At 43.6% G+C, this 20,375-nt stretch overlaps 1 protein-coding gene across 1 annotated transcript; it reads right to left on the reverse strand.

Annotated features, from left to right (window-relative positions):
- Positions 1-3,406: 3,406 nt before the first annotated feature.
- LOC134032009 (progesterone receptor-like) lies at positions 3,407-14,788 on the reverse strand. The gene is made up of 10 exons (XM_062475769.1): positions 13,810-14,788; positions 10,722-10,864; positions 10,468-10,584; positions 9,937-10,077; positions 9,389-9,592; positions 8,801-8,945; positions 7,515-7,645; positions 7,052-7,203; positions 4,661-6,573; positions 3,407-4,620 (listed from the first exon to the last, which is right to left on the reverse strand). Exons 1-9 carry the CDS (start codon positions 14,658-14,660, stop codon positions 6,409-6,411), a joined length of 2,049 nt encoding a protein of 682 aa, XP_062331753.1. The 5' UTR covers positions 14,661-14,788; the 3' UTR covers positions 3,407-4,620; positions 4,661-6,408.
- Between the last annotated feature and the right edge of the window lie 5,587 nt (positions 14,789-20,375).

Genomic DNA, 20,375 nt, shown 5'->3' on the forward strand with positions numbered 1-20,375 from the left:
TAATTGTTTTCCAGGAGCAGCAGGCCTGTGATCGGTGGTTCTGGGGTGGGGATGTTAAAGTCATTACTGTTGCTCTCTGGGATTTTATGGAAGGTGCTGCTGGCCTTTATTGGGCCCTGTGCCGGTGTGCCAACCAATACCCTGTGAGAGTGGCATTGTGGGTTTTTTTGGTTCCAATTAGTGGAGTTGGAATGTGCTTTGTGCTTAAGGGTGAATTTGTTTTGATTGAGACCCTGTGTAGTGACTGTCACTCCAAGGGCCTCAAAAAAGCTTTAGTCTCTTTGAGATTAAAACCAAACACAGCACGACTATAACGATAAAACATATAAACAACAACCCCAAACGACCTCTTGTCGCTAGCTAACCCAAAACCCAACATCCCAACGCTCCCTCAGAAAGATGAAACTTGAAACTAGGACTGTTGTTAGTGGCCACCATAGTTAGCTCGTCTAAACATAGTTGCTATCCCGACCAGAGAGAGGCTTCTGTGCAGACAGAATGTAATATTGATGTTCAAATGGTTCACTCGGAGAAACGCAGCAAATCAAATGGAATCTTCACCCAAAATGTCCAAATGTCAACGTCAACACACATACATCTTTAATTGTTGCAAAGCTACGAGAGGGCACTTATTTGAACAGTTACCCACAAGGGCGAGGAATATATTTAGAGATAAGTGATATTTCAGCGTTTCTCTCCCTCCTGTCCCCGCCTTTCTGTGTCAAGCTTGGATTCGTAAGTGGACAACAGAGCTGCTGAAAGAGTTGGTTCAGGAAATGTACTTACAATCACCATGCATCTGCTGGGACTCACTGCTTTACAAAGAGGCCTATTGGAAAAATGGACTGAATGGAACTTGAAATAGACTAGCTTTCAAAGTAACGATGTGTGCTATGTATAGCTGTACTAAAACATAGTATTATTGTTTTCAATCTACAACTAACGAGAGAAACTGACCCACTACATAACACAGAGTAGCTGTGAAGGATTTGATGGAACACTGGCCTACTAGTTTTAGTCATTTTTCAAAACCCGAAGATAAAGTATTGGAGAAACTTAGGTAAAAGCATGTTCTGGATTCAAATGCTGTTCAAGCATGACAAAATACCCCATTAATCAATGACTAAGTATTTTTCATGCCTCTCTCCTGAATATAATATTTAATGAAGATATATATTTGCTTCAGAGCACAACACACATACAGTGGTTCTTAATGTGGCAACTGTCAGAGGTTTGCAAATTCACATGCAAACCCCATGTAAAATAGGCTGCATTATGATTTAAATCCGTGTAGTGCAATAGTTAACTTTAACCACTAGATGGCAACCCAACACAGAAAAAGGTCTTCTGTTCAACAAAAAGACGACCTTCGTGTGTCGTGTTCGAGTATCTTGGGCGTTTGCGAAAAACCAAACCCCCAAAGGGTTTAGTAGAAGCTGCATCTACACCAAATATAAAACACACACCTTACCGATGAATCTCTGCCTGTCCATGTATCTTGCTGTATATTAGTCTGCCATCCCCACATCATAAAATAAAACGCAGGTTGTAAACATGATGCAAAATGTATCATCATATCGTTACTAAAAATAGTAACGATAAATATCAATAAGAGACTTGCACCATCTGAAGAAATTAGCTCATTAATTACATTTCAGTATATGTAAACATGCCTTTGACTCATGCGTTACATGTCCAATTATCTGAGATCCTTCGGAGAGAGTGAGAGACTTCTGAGAAGCCATTCCATTAAAGAACCAGAGCAGTCCTGGCCTGGTTCCAAACCTAAACCTAACCATCCCAAACCCTTGAGTCTCACTAGTGTTTAGATATGCAGACATAAAAAACGACAACCAAAGATGTAAAAAGCAACCAGTAGCGTCAGCAGTTTTACAACAAGTCTGGAAGTCAGTATCAGTGTGCTTGTGTGTGTGTGGGTGTGTGAATGGAGGGGGACGCTCCAACTCCGTTTGGCTCTATCTACATTCAACACTGCAGTCTAGAGGCAGACAGGACTCAGGAGCACTAAGACACCTGACCTCTCATATTACTGAATCCCAAACGGTGAACTGAAATGTTGTTTTGTTTGACATTTTAGTTTAAATCACTTATCAAATCAATTGTTGTAAAGTGACATTTCTTTCCCAATATTTGGTACCTTTTGCTGCAACGGTTGAAGCTTGATTCAGAAAAAATGACAGTAACCTCAATTCCGTCAAGATACTCAGCTATTGACTTGCTCATTTCTTATGATGAAAATAGATTTGATTTTGCCGGAGTGGTTCTGTCCAAGGGGAAAACCCCATGCCTTGGTTACAGTTACAGTTGCATAGCACAAGAACATACAACAACAAGACAGAGAGCATGGGATATAAGTCCCTTGGTGGGCTATCAAGTCAAACTTAATGTAAAATCCCTTTGAACAAGCAAAGTCAAAAGGCTTCACAGAGACCCAGAGCTCAGCCCCCGATATCCAACCTAAACCCTGAGAGAAGACAAGGAGAAACTTCCTCCAACTGGGAAAATGCAGGAAAGTGAGGGAACCCCTGCCTCCAGAGACGGTTGGGCGTGAAGAAAACGCCAATGACTGAGAGACGTGGCTCTTCTCTCAGCCGTCTCTGTGACTCCGGCACCAGAGAGTAGACTGTGAAAAGGTCTTAAAAACCTGGAAAGTAACCTATTACTCTGGTTACCACGTGAACCTTCCCTGTTTTATTTGGTTGATGCAGAATGAGGACTCCCTCTCCCTCCATGCTCTGTGCCCAAGCCTTCGACTGACCATGTGGGTTGCTGCTGCATGTTTGCTGCTGTGGCACTCTTTGCACTGGACATCTGCTTTACTATCTTTTGCTTGGAGGCTGCTTGAAGAGCAGCATCTGAACCACAGTCCATCTTCTTTGAGAGAGGCTTGGCACTCTTTCCAGGTTTTTAAGCTCTGAAGCACCAGTTGAGAGGATGGGCCTTCTTGCGAACACTGACCGTCGACTTCCTGCCTGGTGTCCCTTCTGGGTGTCCATGACTCTTCACTGGGATGACAAAAAAATGACTAAATGTAAATGGATGACAGGCTTCACTGAGGCAACAGTGGGTGAGTAATGTATGCTATTTACGCTTTTACCCAAAGCGACGCACAAATTCAAGTGCATATAGAAATGACAGCAGATCCAAGAACCAGAAGTCATAGTTCTACAGTATTTGGGTGCTCAGAGTCAAGGAACAGTGTACAAATCTAGATAGGTAAATATGTAATAACATAGGTAGGTATTGTTGTGAAAATTGTCCATCTTCGCTAAAATGGTGGCACTATCAGTTCATATTCTGGTTTTACAAGTATTATACAGCCAGCTGATTAGAGAGTTAATAGACACCTCATCAAGAACAAATGACCAGTTCAGACACACAGATGTAGTAGCAAAGTCTCTCTGATGCATGAAGGACAGAGGACAGGATTTATGGTTAAAACAGAATAACAAAAATAACATAACATGTTTGTTATGCAATGGCAGACTACATCAAAGACAAAGATTATCATGATACAATGTGCTTATATAATATGTCATTGTAATTGTATTATCTAATATGTTACTCACAAGCAAAGCTTCTCCAGGACTCAATACGAGCAGATGGAGTGAGATGAATTGGGAAAAGTGCTCTCTATCTTAGTTTATATTATATGCTGTTTGGCTACTGCCAGATGTATATATTGAAGAAATATGTGGTATTTACCATTCATTGCAAACCTAAATATACCCTCCAGTAAGTGGCAGTAACGGTGTAAGGCAGAAGAATAGTGTTGGACTGCGAGTCTGTTGCATGTTGTTCGAGTTTACGGTTGTCAGAGAAGAGAAGTTACACTTTCCTTTTCTCATTCTTTACACTAACAACAACACACATGTTGTTCTTTGGAACATTAAGTTCCAAAGAACATAAAAAATATGTTTATAATACATTGTGTTTATATAAGAACTGTAATTGTATTATTTAATGTGTTACTCACAAGCAAAGCTTCAACACAACCAGATGAAGATAAACAAGAGAAAGACTAATATAGCCCTCTTTGAATGCGTGCTCAGACCATACTTAAAGGTAAGGTAGATAAGATTGTCAGTAAAAAAAAGTTTTGTCTCTTATAAACATATTGCGTAAGATAATGAGGCCCTCTGAGAGTTAGCTCAGTGAGGCTTATTTAAAACACTGTTAATCTAACTCCAAGTTAGGGGAGAGCACGGAAGCTCAGACAATGATTGGGGGCGCTGTCTCTCATTTTTTGAACGTATTTTCTAATATTACCTTCATAAAGTGCAGCTTTAACAAAATGGATGATCACTCTCTGACCTTGTCATGAGACCCGGACATCCAAATAAACGAGGAGGGTCCAGCTATAGCCCCAGCACAAATGTGAAGGAAGTTGCACTTCAAAATGGAGTTTGTGAGTTTGATAACTTGACGTTATCTAACCCTGACCCAGTTGCAAAAATTGCTACCTTTCACAACATTTTCAATTTTTGATTGAAAATGAAATTGTATTTTTGATCTGCTAGGGTCTGCTGCCTTCTGTGGTGTCATGTACATGTGGGCGTGTTTTGGAGGGGGCGGGCTTTGGACTCAGTAGCTGTTTACCTCCTTCACTCAGCAGCCTATGAGAACGGCCGTGCTTTACCTCCTTCACTCAGCAGCCTATGAGAACGGCCGTGGTGCGGAGAAGGAGTTGTTTGTAGGGCGACAGCTGGATGTACTTGAAAGAAACAAGTCATGCTCTGGTATATCAAGATTTATACATTGCAGCTACATGCAGTTGGTGCTAAATACTTACAAACTATAAACAATCGTTACTATGAAGGCTACAAGTCAATTGTATGTGGGATTGATAGAGATTCTTTTCTTTTTATGAAGTAGAAAAAAGAATAGCGATTTGCGCACAAGTGTTTACAGAAAAACCTTCAGTACTGTTGTACTATAGGAGCTCCTGTCGTCAGGGTGACACTTAAGACTGACCAATTGGCTGAAACTCATGGAAGACCGGGGAATTGGGATTGCTCGTCCACGACTGGAGGACTGCTTAAGATGATGCCGGGAAAAAACATGTTGATAATATCTCCAACTCTGAAAACGTGCATATACCATAATTCTAGAGTACAAAACAGTCAATGCCATATCTTGGACATAATTGAGAATAATTTCTTTGCTTGATCACCACACAAATCTCAATGCAAGCACTGAACAACTGTTCAATTAATAATAAGGCAGTGGAGTTAACCACAATCAAAGTGAACACAACTGACCCCAGAGGCTACTCTGACATGCCTGAGCATGTTCATCTCTACTGAAAGTCACTCACTTTTGTCCTAGTGCAAAAGCAACTACCATATCAATCCGACAAGCTCAGTGTAATCTTACCCGAGCATGTAAAAGACATGTACGAGGAAAACCAGTCATTTTAAATGCACACTCATACATTTATATCTAGTCAAATAACCCATTCATAATAAGAATGAAACAAACCAATACAAAATATATCGTTGGTGTAGCCAATTATAAAGGCAGTTGCCGTGACATAAACCTAAATACGTATGGCGCGCATGGGAGCTTGTAAAATAATTTAAACTCAAAAGTTACTGATTTCGCTTTTTGTTAGTTAACAAATTAATTTGTTAATTAATTTTTGTTAATGGACATCACAGGTTTAAATTCAGTGGTTGGAAGAGACCAAATGTGATGTATTTTGAACACAAGAGAGTATGCAAACAGATTTGGTCTCCTCCATGCACAACTGTGTGAAAGCTGTAAAACAGATATCATACAATACTAAAACACTCCCAAAACTTGGCCCCTAAAAGACGAAACAAAAGCATATCAAACGGGACATTAAAAGCAGTTCAAAACCATATTTACAGGAAGACAGCTTTGAATTCCAGAGTCTTCCTCAAGTCTTCCTCTCCAACTATTGTGACCCCCCCCCCCCCCTTAGAGGGTGTGGGTCTGATGGATCGAAGACGATGATCCAAGTTCAATGATTCCAACCGGGGGAAAGGAATCCTCCACTCGCATCGCCTCCTCCTGATCTGAACATTCTACCGTTGCAACTCGGGGGGCCTCTGACTAATGCGACAACCACCCCTAAATACACCGCTCTGGCCAGCTACAGCGTGGAAAAGCAAGCTTTTCAATAACGCAGAATTTCTGCTGAGGAGGGGTTTTAACCAAGTCAACTTGGTTACCTCATTCAGATGCAATGTCATGGAATCCATGTGCCAGTGAATCAGGTACCTCCTAATTCAGCCCTACACCTGCATCAGGTACCTATCTGGAATCAGATGCAAAAACCTAACTCACAAAGCCTTCTTATGTATTGTTAAACCAAGAGGACTCTCTCAGGGTCTAAGGTCTCTGACCAACTCCGGTACATAGTTATAGTGCTTTGTGGAAGAGGATGGGTTTCACCAGGCCTGTGAGGACCTTTGGCACATGCATGCTGACCAGCTCGGCGATCATCTCTGGGAAGCTGACCCGCATGGGCTGAGACTGGACCTGGATGTAAAGGTCATAGGTGAACTGGTGGAGCTTCCTCACAATCTGAGAGAGGAGGAGAGGGGAAGATAGAGAGAAAGAGCAAGGGGGAGAGAGAATGGAGAGCAAGAGGGAGAGAGAATGGAGAGCAAGAGGGAGAGCAAGGGGGGGAAAAGAGAGGGAGAAAAGGCTAGACAGACATTGGTAGTGCTGTTGCTAGTGCCGTGCATGAGTACACAGCATTTACTGAACAACTAGCCCTCTGTAATGGTTTTCCAACAATAACAAGTTGTCTGTTTAAAGTTCAAACAGGAAAATGAGTTTCCTGGAAATGGGTTCAAGTCAGTATAATGTCAGAGTTTAATATTGGAACAGGTATATAGTGTTACAGTGCTTAATATCGTTTTTTGGTGAGGAGTATAGTGTAGCATGAGGTTGTAGGGTGTAGTATAGCATTATAGTGTGTGTGGAGTATGGTGTTGTAGTGTGTAGTATAGTGTATCATGGTGTTATAGTTGGTAGTGTGTAGTGTGCGATGGCGTACCGGCTGCAGGTAGTCCAGTAACTGGGTGAGATGGAACAGTCTCTGGGTGCGTGTGGTCTCTCCTCTCTGGCTGGTCAGACGCTCCAGTTCCTGGATGTAGGAGGTCCGAAGCTGGTCAAAGCCATGCTGGTTCTTCAAACCCTCGACTGGGACTGACACACACCAGGAGGGATTCAGGGGACAAGAAAACAAAAGGCGTTTTAGAAACGACAGAGAAGCAGCATGTTTCCTTTGTACAGTGAGCGTTTGTGTGGCCGCAACCTAGCAGCCCTGGAATAACATTATCGTTTCCTGTTTGGGATTTACCCTGGGAGATTTCCACACTTAAAAGACAGCAACAAGAAAAATGTTTCAAATCAAACAATGACTTGCATGAGTTCATTCTGTTGAGAGTGTGAGTGAGCACGTGCGTCCAGTAGGCTGCAGTGAGAGTGTAAGTCCATGGACAGACCAGGGGACTTACGGACGCTGAAGAGGAGCAGGGCCTTCATGCACAGGAACTCCTCCTTGGTCACCCTCAACACGCCAAACATCTGGGACAGCAGGCACATCTGCACACAGTGGTCATACATGCTGGACGCACGCATCCTCTGGCTGGGGGAGGAGAGAGCAGATAGGAGGAGAGAGAGAAGGAGAGAGCGGGCCGAGAGAAGAGATGGAGGGGGGAGATGAGACGTGTGGAGCGGGAGAGGAGAGCCGGGGGGGGGAGAGATAAAGAAAGTAAGGAGGAGGAAGATACGAGGGGGAAGAGGAGGAGAGAGATTGAACGAGACAGTCGAGAGAGAGATGGGAGAAAGGACAAAGACAGATAGTGGGGAAAGAAAGAGGGGGGGGGGGGAGTGCAGGTTAGAAACAAGGACAGGTACCAATTGCTGATGCAGGACTGAGGACTACCTGAGCCAGTGGGGAGGAGACGGGTGATGATGGAGGTCTAACGCGGCCTGAACCCATAACTACAGCTGCACCAATCACCAGCCAGTGCGCTTAAGCATTCAGAACACGGCAGCCCTCCGCCACAGCACCGAGCAACTCTGGCTCTCCCGCTCCGCAGCAAACGTTTTAAACACCACATGACTCACAAACACACGCTTGGCTCTTTGTCTTTCAGCCATTTCGTTTTTCTGTGGGGTTTTTTCCTTCCAAGTTACAAACGCATTCTTGTGATGTGAGACCAACAACGTGAAAGAAAGGAGATAAAGGGAAAGTCTGAACAAAGTGTGAGAGATGAAGGAGAAAAGGAGAGGATGAAAATGTGTGTAGTTGTGAGGGTTCCGTTTTCACAGAGGCCATAAAGCAGAATAGATCAGGCCTGTGGCGTGAGGTTCCCTGAGCTCTGTGTTCACGGGGACTGAAGACTATCAGGTAAACAAACAGGTTTGTTTACTCCGCAGCCGGGAAAGTAGGAACTTCAGGGAGCCATTGTGAATACTCCCATTTTCAGTCTGTATGTTTTCGTCTGTTGTCACGTTCTACTGGGGATCCAGCCCTCAGCTGAAGCTGAGGATTTTTAGTGTAACCAGATCAGAAGAAGGCTAAAGCTCCTTGCGCAAAAAAGTTTGGGAAATAATTTGAAAAAAAACTTGAAGGACTCGACTCGAGCACAGAACTCTTTGGAGCTCCGACACCCATGAACAATAAAACCACCAGCTGTGCTAACCGAGACAGCTGCAAATGAAGAAATGGCACTTCAAAAGATGTACTGACAGGTGACAGCCTTGTTACATGCTTGGTTTGAGGACGCTCACTTACTCGTTGAAGACCAGATCGGGTGCAAAGTAGAGCATGGAGGCGTCAGTCTGTGTGTAGGAACGCCAGCTCAGGCCCAACACCATCACACTCATCCAGGAGGACTGGATGACACACATCTGGTCCTCCACATGCAGGTCACGGAAACCTGGGCTCACAGACACACAGTTAGCTCAGAGTGGTTTTTGTGAGGATCAAAAGCTAAACACACTGAAGGGGGGAGCTTGGGAGAAAGGCATAGGGAAAGGAAGGGGGAGAGGGAGGGAGGAAAGATGAAGGGAAGATATAATTGAGCTTAAGAAAGGAGATTTTGTCATTTCCTTCAATAAACTCGTGATTTTAAATGACTTTACCTCCCTCTAGTGTTTACAATTTTAGAGCTAATATTAAGACAAAAACATCGAGTTACCTGGTTAATCTCTGGTCCATACTAGTTATCTCTGGTCCAGACTAGTTACCTGGTAAATCTCTGGTCCAGACTAGTTACCTGGTAAATCAAGTTACCTGGTATAGCTCTGCTCCAGACTAGTTACCTGGTATATCTCTGATCCAGACTAGTTCCCTGGTATATCTCTGGTCCAGGCTAGTTACCTGGTATAGCTTTGGCCCAGCGTACCACTGAGACCAACTGTCTTTCTCCCAACTCGTTAAGGCTGCTCAGGAGGGAGGAGGGGCAATCCGGCTGGGCGGGGTCATGACCCGCGTGGATCATGTCTGGCTCGATGGTCAGGAGCACGCTCAGTAGAGGCAGGTGGTACTGCATGTTGGGCAAAGGGCCAAGGACGGAAATGGACGCTGGAACACGCACACTCAGTCAGTCAGTCAGCCCCACAGCTACCATTTAAAACCATTCAATGCATGTCATGCACTGATCATGCTTGGCAATTTTATAGTTCAATCGACACACACCAACCTGAGCCCTCATGTTGGTTGTTCTACTTTTGAACTTGAATTAAGGACATGAATCTGTGTTGTTCATCTAAACGACAGCATAAAGGCTGTGACCTCGGTTCAGTACAGCCTCTATAGAGGCCCATGTCTCGGGCACAACTGAGTGTGCTTACAGTCACACAGTGTTTAAATAACTTAGATCTGCTTCCATCAACAACGGTTATTAAGTATGAATAACATGAACGTACATTGAGCCTGGGTAACTGTAGCATTAGAGTCAGGGACTCCATCCTGCTCTCCGGCCTTTTTCCTTTTCCTTCTCTCTTCTCCAGCACTCTGCTCCCCCTCCAGTTTAATCCTCGGTTGGCTAAGGCCTTTTAGCCTCTGGCCTGAAACCAACCACAAAGATGCATGATGGAGAGACAACAGCGAGTATCAGACAAGGGGGGGAAGGGAGATGTCCTGGGCAGCCGAGAAATGAAGGTAAATGGATCCCTCTTACGGTGTTGGCCCACAGAATGCCTCCAATATGCTTGTTGCTTTCGGCCCCCTGCATTGCATTCTCCCCTTCACCCTTTTGACTCCCCCATCTCACTTACCATCTCCCTCCTTTTCTCCCACTGTTTCTCTCTCTCTATCACACATCATATCCTCCCTCCATCTCAAACTTTCTCCTTGCCTTCCCACCAACCCCCTTCCTTCTCCCTTTCTCCCCCCCCCCCCCCTCTCTCTCTCTTCTCTGCCCATCGATCTTTGTGATGACAAGGAAAGGTTGTGACCTTTGAGACTCATCCCAGCCAGGAAGCACCTCCTCAGCCGACAGGAAGCGCAATTCTTCCGCCTCAGCTTGTCGATGGTGCAGTCGTTGCGGCTGGCGCACAGGTGATTCTGCTTACCTAGGATCCCCACACAAAACACTTCAGGAATTCAACTGAACATCCGAAGTTACGATCAGGCACATCACGAGTTAAAAGAGGGCAGTGCCTTGTGTACGTGATGAGTGCATGTGCGTGGAATCCCACTTCAAGCTCACCTTCGGCGGCTCTCTTGAAGAACACCTTGCAGCTGCCACAGGTAACGGCGCCATAGTGACAGCCCGAGGCAACATCACCACACACCTGGCACACCCTCTTCTCTGAGAGGAACACCCTCATACCAGGAAACACACCCTCAAACCTGGGAATACGCATGCATGCGAACAGACACATTGTGTAAATGCACGCAAACAAATCCTGGATTTGCATTGGATATCTTTTTTATCCTCTGTATTTACAGTTAGTGTGTTTCATCACTCCTATGTCGACTTGTAGCATTCATTCTACAATACTGGTGTCTCTGACAATTAGACTGTGGTTCATTGGAATGCTAGAGTTTAGAAATTGAAATATGGTGACAGACGTAGAGATTTTGAATGAGATAGCGAATTATTACCCCAATAGAAGTGCATACTCTACCTACATTACAGAAAGGTCCCCATTCAGATGATCTGTAATGCATTCATTTTTTTTGTTTTTGCACTCTTGTAAAAACATCTGATCTGTTATGTAATCTGGAAAGATTCATTTGAATGTATTTGAAACATGTGTTTCCGTTTACAGAAATGTCATGGTTAAGAAAGTGTTTCTAATCATTTTTTTGGGACGACTTCCAATTCACGATTTGACAGTCAACTACAGTTAGAGGTCTCAAGTTCCAAGGTATTAGCTGGTGTCTGTCAGTTTGCCATCCACAGTTTGCAGATTATCATTACAAATAAGACATCATTACATCGACTAACTGTAAAACCCCTGATGGGGTTTATTGGTTCTGATTAATGCATTTTTATCTTATCAAATCTCCTAAAAAACATATTTATGTGCTGGTAAAAAAAGGTTTCCATGCATTTTTATAAAATAACAAAAATACATTCAAACCACTTTTCTTTTCTTTATATTGCAAAAGGTAAAGTGTTGAAGAAGTCACTCATTATAATAACACATGAATACTGATCATTTTCCTGCAAAGTAGGCTTGTTAAGTCATGTTTTTCTAATTGAGTTTTGGGGGAGTGATGGGGGTTGAGTTTGTTAAGCATATTTGGTTTCGTTTCATTGTTATTTTGTTTATGGGTGGTTGCCTGACCGAAACTAAGATGTGTGTTTGTTTATTGTAAAGTTACTATTATGGTGGTTGCTTATTATATTAAACTAATTATTAATAGCCACTGCTATTAACACATGTATCGCTGCTGCTAGACAATTAACAATGGAAATCTATTATCTTGGAATACATGCATGATAGAAATAAAACAATGTGTGATAGAAAGTAAACAATGTAGCCTAAATGATTCACAACACCGTTGTCTGCCGTGAAACGTTCTGTTTGGTCTTGGGGAAGTTTGATATTTATCCATCCAGCTAGACATAGGAAAATACATTTCAGACACGGTATGGGATGTTGGTATCTCACAAATGCACACTTCTCTTTGCATTTGGCATGGGCTAATACAGTTTCAAGTTGTGCATTGTTTGAATCATTCCATTGATAAATTGTCCAAAAGATATCCTAAACTTGAACCTAACAAGATACATTTTCGTTAGCAAGCTTAAGCCAACAACCGCAATCACGCATAGGTGTCACAACGGTGGTGACCGACTCCTATAGTCAACCCACAGACTTGTTATTAAGTAGACCAAGTATCAAAGTCGTTTAAAGATGGTGTCCCATTAATTTCTAAGGACTAAAACAGTACATGGCCATAATAGATTACATCAAACAAGTCCAGGACAACACAAGAACGTGGTTCGCTGTGCTCCTAGCTTGATTATTGGTCTATGGTTTGACTTGAAGTTGGTGTTACGATTCGGTTGATAAAACATAAATGCAATATCACCGAGGGGGTCTTTGTTTCAAGCTGAGGAGCTAGGGGTGGGGACTTGGGTTAACACATAATGTCCCAATTGAGCTATGAGTGTGTTCATGTGAAAAGGGCGGTGTTGACGACCGAATGAGTGAGTTGATAGGCTCATCAGTATAACTGTCCCATCATTAAGGCACGATTAGATCTGACTATAATTAAAATTGTGTATTCCATAAACTTAATGTGTACCTTAGATGTAATTTTATGGCATGTAAGACAATTGTAGCCTTACTCATTTATCTTCACAGCAGTGTTACATGGTCTTGGGAATAAATAAGCATAATTCAAATTGGTAAATAGATTTACTTGCAAGTACAAGGCTTTAGTGCTTTAATCACTCTATTTTAGGATCAAATCCAATTTAATTTGTATAGCTCTTTTTACAAGCTATGTCACAGAGGGCTTCACATACGGCCATAGAAGTGTACCTAGGATATCGATATACAAATACACTTTGTAGGTCTCTAAACTTTTGCCCTCCTAAGAGACCCTCTCACTATCAGTGCACCGAGATCATATGATGTAGGATTCTAGGTGATTACATTTTCAAGAGGATTGATTGGTTAGTAGGCGGTGCTGGAATACTTGTTGATCTGTTATTTAACATAACCTCTAAAGTAGGTCAGATGTGCAGAATAAGTTACCATGGCGATTGTACCCCAGAAAAACGTGAACCAGTCTTGACACTGAAAACCCAGGGTTGAACAAGTTCCCTTGATAATCTCCAAATCCAATTAAGTGGTATAGGCCTCTGGTTTACTACAAATCTGTGTACAGCTTTGTGATGCAAGTTATCAATTGTAAAGTTTGAGCAGATATCTAAAATGGAAGATAGTAGGTAGCTAAAATAGTGACACAGGTCAGGGTTGGTTGCACCAAATTGTGAAAAAATGTGACAATGACATTTAAATGGGAATATTTGAAGGGAATCTTCATAAGCCTTCATGACATCTTAGTGCATGAACATACTCATAAGGCTAAAAGCAATGGTTTTCTAACTACTACTAAGCACTGTAAAAATGCAAACTAAGACAGCCAAGAACAAGGATCAACAAAAGTGTCCGTCCTAATAAAAAAGCCAACGTTAAATGTTTTTTGGCATACCGCGTCACCTTTGATGTCACGGCAGCAAAAAGTTATTAGTGTTAGTATGGCATGATTTTGCACTTTCCAATTTTGTTACCCGTACTGCAGTTTATTTAGGCCAATTTATAAAACATTACCTTAGATTGGAATTTGTTACATCCACCCAAGCTTGCTGCTCGGTCTTGATAGAGCACGGTTTTGTATACATGCTCCGGGGATGCATCATTGCACTAGAACTTTCCATATGCTCATTATCAGCGTCCGCTGTCCCGCGCGCCTCAGTAATTCCGCTGCCGTCAGCGTCTGAGAGAGGCTTGCAGTGTCCTAGAGACGAACTCTGGATGTAATCACAAAATGCAGCGTACCAGGGTCCATTGGATCCTTCTGGCCCTGGTTCGGTGATCTGGCTGCTATTTCGTAGATCATTAAAGCACAATGTATTGTCGCAAAGTAAAGGGTTTGTGGAGTTTCTGTAGTTTGAAGGTTTGTAAGCCAAGTCCGGTTGAAAGGGGGCCGTTGATTTATCAACCAAGGCGTTCATTGGCACATACGACTCCTCGCAGACATTTCGGGATTGCTCTCGGCCGTACGTCATTTTACGGTTGCTATCCCTTGCATTGAATTTAAGGCGATCCACGCAACTTGATTGTTCCAAGTCCCGGCATTCCTCGATCAATGTCCCAAAATAATCGAACGACGGTTGGCTAGTTAGTTCTAATGTCATTTTTGCTTTGCCTCCGAACTCTGACAGTGACGTCCCGAAGAAACTGTTTCCGTGACTCAGTGAGCCTACTTCCGAGGGCGCAGTGGATCCGTATAGTTGATGATTTCTGTCTTGCTCCGAACCCAAACCTAAGGACAGGGACACCGCGTCACACATCTCCGAGGCTGTCTGGGCCACTCGACTGGCGTCGGCAAGATCTGAAATGACCGCCGAGCTGTTCAAAGTTGAGTCAAGTCCAAGGACGCTCTTTGGACATGAAAACATGTTTCACTGCCAGTCACGTGGATCACCGGAGGAAACTTAGACTATTATGTCATACGATTAACTTACTGTTTCGTTTTAACTGGATAGGTTGTCAACGACCCGTTCCCTCGCGTTAATAGATTTGAACAGGGAGGAGCTCAATTGCCTTCTCTTTTTTGCACCACATGTGGGATCAGCCTATAGGTTAGAACACCATGGGGATAGTCTGAATTTATTAACGTTAAAATGGAAGTGCTGATGCAGTTTAATGGCATAGCAAATTGCAGCCTGGCGCATAGAAACGCTCAATATTTTAAAATAGATTTATTGTCCACCTCACTTTCATCTGGCACACTTAAATTTCTCCCTTAAGTTATTCTGTGTGTCCACTAGATGGGGTTATGTCCTTAGAAAAATCTTGAAAGTCATTCTGCGCGACAATTTAGGAGCGGTAGAGCTTGGTCACAAACAGAGGGCAGTGTTTTACAACCAATTGGCATTATGACGACGCACAGTGTAAACACCCCGCTGTCCCTGCAACCCTCAGTTTAACAATGGCATAACAACAGTTGTTGCAACATGTTCATTATGTAAGTGAGAGAAGACAATGAAACACTCAGTTCCTTACGGGGGTCAGATGGCTGAGCGGTTAGGGAATCGGGCTGTTAATCATAAGGTTACCGGTTTGAATCCCGGAAGTGTCAAATGACGTTGTGTCCTTGGGCAAGGCTTTTCACCCTACTTGCCTTGGGGAGAATGTCCCTGTTTACTGTAAGTCGCTCTGGATAAGAGCGTCTGCTAAAGGTAAATGTTATCTGCCCTTTGATTCGCAGTTGCTGCAGTGTTCGGTCACCTGTGTTGCTTTTAACCTATGCTTCTAACACACACACATCATGCACACACGTTTCACTTGCTTGCATAGGTTATGCATCAGTTAAGTCTGTCACTGACAGGTAAAGACAGAATGTGTATGTGCATGAGTGTGTATATATGTGTGTGTGTGTGTGTTAGATGCATATATATAACCATCAATCATAAATGCTGTGAATGCTATCAACAGGCTATTCAGTGTCCAGACTAATGTGTATGATGGAGAGACGGTGGCGAAAGAGAGGGAGCTTGGACAGAGGAGTAGACTGGAGGTCAGGAGGACTGATGAGGGGATTGGAGGGGAAAAGGGAGAAAAGCTGGTGAAGAGAGGCTGGTGAACTCATTCTTATAAAAATCATTTAAAATGGTTAATGGTCCAGAAAGATCTGGAGAGAGAGAGAAAATAAAGAGGGTAGAGAAGAAAGAAAGAAAAGGTTGATCAACACTTCCCTTTACTATTTAATTGACTTTTAGTTTCATTAATATATAGAGGGCCCTGATTTAGAGGTGTGTGTGAGTGTGTGTGTGTGTGGGGGGGGGGGGGGGGGAGTTAATACACTTTTCTGGTAACCCATGTCCCTGAGCCAACCTTCTAATTGTAGGTAGTTAACAACCAATTAACAGTGATGAACAAAATGAGCAGAGTAATATCTGCCTGTGACCAAGGGTCTGAAATCACCACAGTTTTAGAACCAAGCTATAATCTGAACAATCCTCAATGGTCCCTGTTTTTGCACGCAGGCAAATGACGGATTAATTACTATTAAAACAGCCATGTCTTAATGAGCAAGAGAACGATTAGAGAGAGAGAGGTCGTTAACATGAAGGAAACAGCTGATAACAGACACACACACACACGGTCACATGGACAAAATCATTTAATCCAACAGCAAGCTTTATTACATTTACAAAGATGGGTCATTGTTATTTTCCTTTAATCTCTGTGGTGTGTGTCTTTCTTTCCCTCTTCCTCTCATTATTCTCCTGTCTATCTCCTTTCCCACTCTCAACCTCAACAGTTTCTTGCTCCCCCTTCACGTTAGCACTTCCGTACCTACCTTTTTTTCTCATCTTCCCACTGCTATCTCTCTCTTCTCTTTCTCTCTCTTCTCTCTCTCTCTCTTCTCTCTTTCCCTTTCTCTCAGAAACATGCTTGCAGGGCACAGTTCTGTGAAGGAATTTAATATGCAACTTTTATATGAGAAACCAATCAAGTGTCTGGGTCCATTCTGACTCCAATCTGTCGGTTAGGCCTGCTAATGTAATAGAGACAGCCTGGACTATCTATCACACTCCAGCCAGGCCTCGCTCCCTCTCTCTCTATATATATATCTCCCTCTCTCTGTCTCTCCATCCCACACCTCTTCCCCCTTTCTCCCTCTGTCTCTCTGTTTTCTCGCTCATTCTTTTTCTGTAGCCCCCCCCCCCCCCCCCCCCCCCATGCATTCCTCTGAGCCACTGAATCACCTGAAATATGAGGCCTGGCTGCCCCGAGGGAGGTCTGTGTCTCTATAGGGGAGGGTTTGTGTTATCAGTTTGGAGAGGCCTTCTCCACTATGTTAAAGACACGGATGCTGATGACAAAAGCCGTATACGTCCGGTTAAAGTAATGCTATCTAAAAAGCACTCTTCCCCTTAAATACAAAATCATTACGTTTCTCTCTCCTGTTTGTCCAATATATATTCACAAATGGAAACAGTAACAAGTACCAATATGCATGTTGAATTTGATTACTTTTCCCCACGTAAATATACACATATGCAATTTACACATTGTACAGCCCTCATGTACACCCTCATACATTCACACAAACACACACACACCCACACACACCATCCCATAAAAATGGAACATCTGCATGAAGACTGATGAGCAAATGGTGGGTCCCCACCCGCAGCAAGAAAAAAACCATCACAGCTAAATTCATTTAAACAAATCAGCTGCATCAATGCCATTGTGTTATAGCTGATGGCAATTAATAACAAATTAGTCATAATCAGCCCTGTGTTAATGTCTTCACCCTGAAGCCACTGCTGGAAATTAATAACTAGAGATTTATCCTCACGCACACACACTCACACAATTTATCACACTGACACACCTCCTGTACATTTTTTAATGAAATCTCTCTTACACACAAACTCTATCTCTCTCTCCCATCTTTTGCTCTTTCTCTCTCTCTTTCCTCTTTCCTCTCTCTCTCACACTCACACGCACACACACTGTTTGCAGTGTGCAATCTGCTGATGTTGGTCAGCCAACTTCCTTTTGGATGGGGGTGTGAAGAAAGCAATAGAGACACAGTGTGCGTGGTGTCTGAATGTGTATGTGTGTGTGTCGTCAGGAGTGTGTGGGGTGTTGGGGGGATGGGAAAGGGGCAGGTGTAGACTGCCCCCGCCCCTAGGGGTCCTCACACCAATCAGCAGAGCGTACTGAGAATCAATTAACACCAGTGGGATGGGGCATAGGGTAGGGGACACACTCAAACCCTCAGCACACATACATGTACACACACACAGACACACACATGCACGCTGCCCACACACATGGTCCTGTCTAAAGAGATATCCATCAGGATTTCCATCAGGTTCACACACAAAGTGGTATGCCCGCATACGCTGTGTGTGTAGATGTGTGTGTAGATGTGTGTGTGTGTGTGTTTGTGTGTCTGTCTCCAGGAGTGCCCCGGTCTCTGGCGGTGATAGGTTTGGGAACAGATTGGGGGTCAGCAGGGGGGTCAGGCCTGGGTCAACCCCATCCGAGGTATGTGTGTGTGTGTGTATGTGTGTGTTTGTCCCACCATGGGAAACCTAACATAATGATGACAATGTCTCCTGTAATCCTACACTACATCCCTAACAATGACTACATCATGGGAATCCAGAGAGTTAACATAATCCTCCTTCTGCCTCCCTCCCTAATTCCCTAATCAGGTGTGTATCAAAGAATAAAGGGCTGGGTCCAAATGAAATCAGTTGTGCCCGACACTACTACTCCCTATGACCCAGTCCCATCTGTTAACCCCTTCCACACCTCCATACTGCCTGCTGCCCTGGTGAAAAGGATGCTGACAGATCTGCGCTGGTGGTTTGTGTGCATGTGTGTGATTGTGTGGGTGTTTTTTGTGTGTGTGTGTGTCCCTAGTGAATCCCTGAGCTGGTGTAATTGACACTAGTATTAGTCTCTCTCCCTGTCTGATCCTCTCTAATCACCCCACTGGGAGATCCTCAAATAATGGAGAATCAATAGAGTAATGGAGCTTTGGAGTGTCACTTATGTCTCGCTCTTTCACGCCTCACCACAAAGCACATGTGTGTCTGTGTGACAGGGCCAAGCCTGGGGCAGGACAGGTGGGGCTGGTGGCAGGGCAGTCAGCTTCCACCCTGAGGGGCCAGAAGGCCCAGCGAAGCAGGGGGCTGGAGTAGCTCCTCTGCCAGGGGCGAGAGCTCTATGGCTGGTGGCAGCTGGTCCCCTCTTCCCCACCCCTCCTCCAGCACCCTGCAGGCAGGCAACAGGAGGGGTGAGGAGGTCAAAAGGCAGGAGAATGGGCGGAACGGCGACACGCAGGATAATCGGCTTTTATTAACTGGAGAGAATGGAGGTGGCTGGGTAACGCAGCTTTGACAGAATGATACTGATACAAGCACTAATGAATTAACACATTAGCGCTGACAATCAGGGGCGTGCAGGGAAGCTCAGCTGCTCCACACACACACACACACATAAATTATACATCAACATGCCCATAAATATGTAAAGCAATAAACAAATGCTAGAATAATTAACAAATAAATACTTAAAGGTAAAACAACAAACTGGCAGGCCGCAGGCACACAAGCAGACAGAATGGCAGGCAGGAAGACAGACAGACAAAATGTACTGTAATTTCCTCACACTAACCACATCCATATTCCCTAACATCCCTGTTAATGCTTAAGCACTGACTCCTCCATACCTCAGTGTCATTCAGCCTGTCTCTGTCTATCTCTAGAATTGTGTGGTCTCTTACAAACTCTATCAACTCTCTCTCTCTCTCCCCCTTTCTAACCAGCAGGAAGAGGCAACCATGCATTAAACCATCACACTGACTAATACAGTGTGTGTGTGTGTGTGTGTGTGTACATGCATATACACAAACAAACCCACATGCATGAGATCCATCCATTCATGTCTTCCCAAAAACAAATATTCACCATCTGTCAAAAGTTTTAAAAGAGAGCCTCCTTTTCTAACAATAGAAGAATCCCTCTCACTAAGGTTTCAGATATGACCATTAGGGTTCCAAACAGAACCTTGCATTGCTGAAACCTATTTTCAATTAGTATAAATAGTTCTACTTATAGAATACCATAGTCTTTCTTGGAATTAAGTCTATGTCCTACACAAGGTATTATACCAGTCTTGTAAACACTGCAGTACTGTTTACGCCACACCACCACAGTTGACTGCAGCCAGTGAGGATGCAGGCCGCAGATACAGCAGTGTCCCTAAAGGAAGATCTATTTCATCTCCTCTCCTCCAAACGACCCAGCGGGCATGTCTGGATGAAACGCAACACCCATTTAAGAGAGCGTTCTAACGTTTTTGCTCCTATAAAGGACCTGCTTTGCTCGACGCTCCTCCGGCTATGTCGAATAGCATCTTAAATACGCCACGATTAGCACAACACACTAAATAAATCGTAATTGAACCACGCCAAATATCAATAACCCTATTTTTTTGACGTGTACTAAAATGCTCCTGTAGCAATGTATTTTATCCTAATACCAACTATTAGATCGTCTAAATGTTTGATAAGGGCGGGCTGAGCGCATGGGAGGAAATAATCGTTATAAGCAGTAGGCCTATAGTTTCATTAAAGGCTG

The sequence above is a fragment of the Osmerus eperlanus genome, chromosome 13 (assembly GCF_963692335.1).
Source record: "Osmerus eperlanus chromosome 13, fOsmEpe2.1, whole genome shotgun sequence".
Taxonomy (NCBI): Eukaryota; Metazoa; Chordata; class Actinopteri; order Osmeriformes; family Osmeridae; genus Osmerus; species Osmerus eperlanus.

Bases quoted from the DNA above. Each gene is read 5' to 3' on its own strand.
- LOC134032009 (XM_062475769.1), bottom strand. From the start codon at position 14,660: ATGTTTTCATGTCCAAAGAGCGTCCTTGGACTTGACTCAACTTTGAAC. The intron at 10,585-10,721 runs GTGAGCTTGAAG...TGGGGATCCTAG, and splicing joins CTTCAAGAGAGCCGCCGAAG to GTAAGCAGAATCACCTGTGC. The intron at 7,204-7,514 runs GTAAGTCCCCTG...GGTGTGTGTCAG, and splicing joins CCTGCTCCTCTTCAGCGTCC to TCCCAGTCGAGGGTTTGAAG.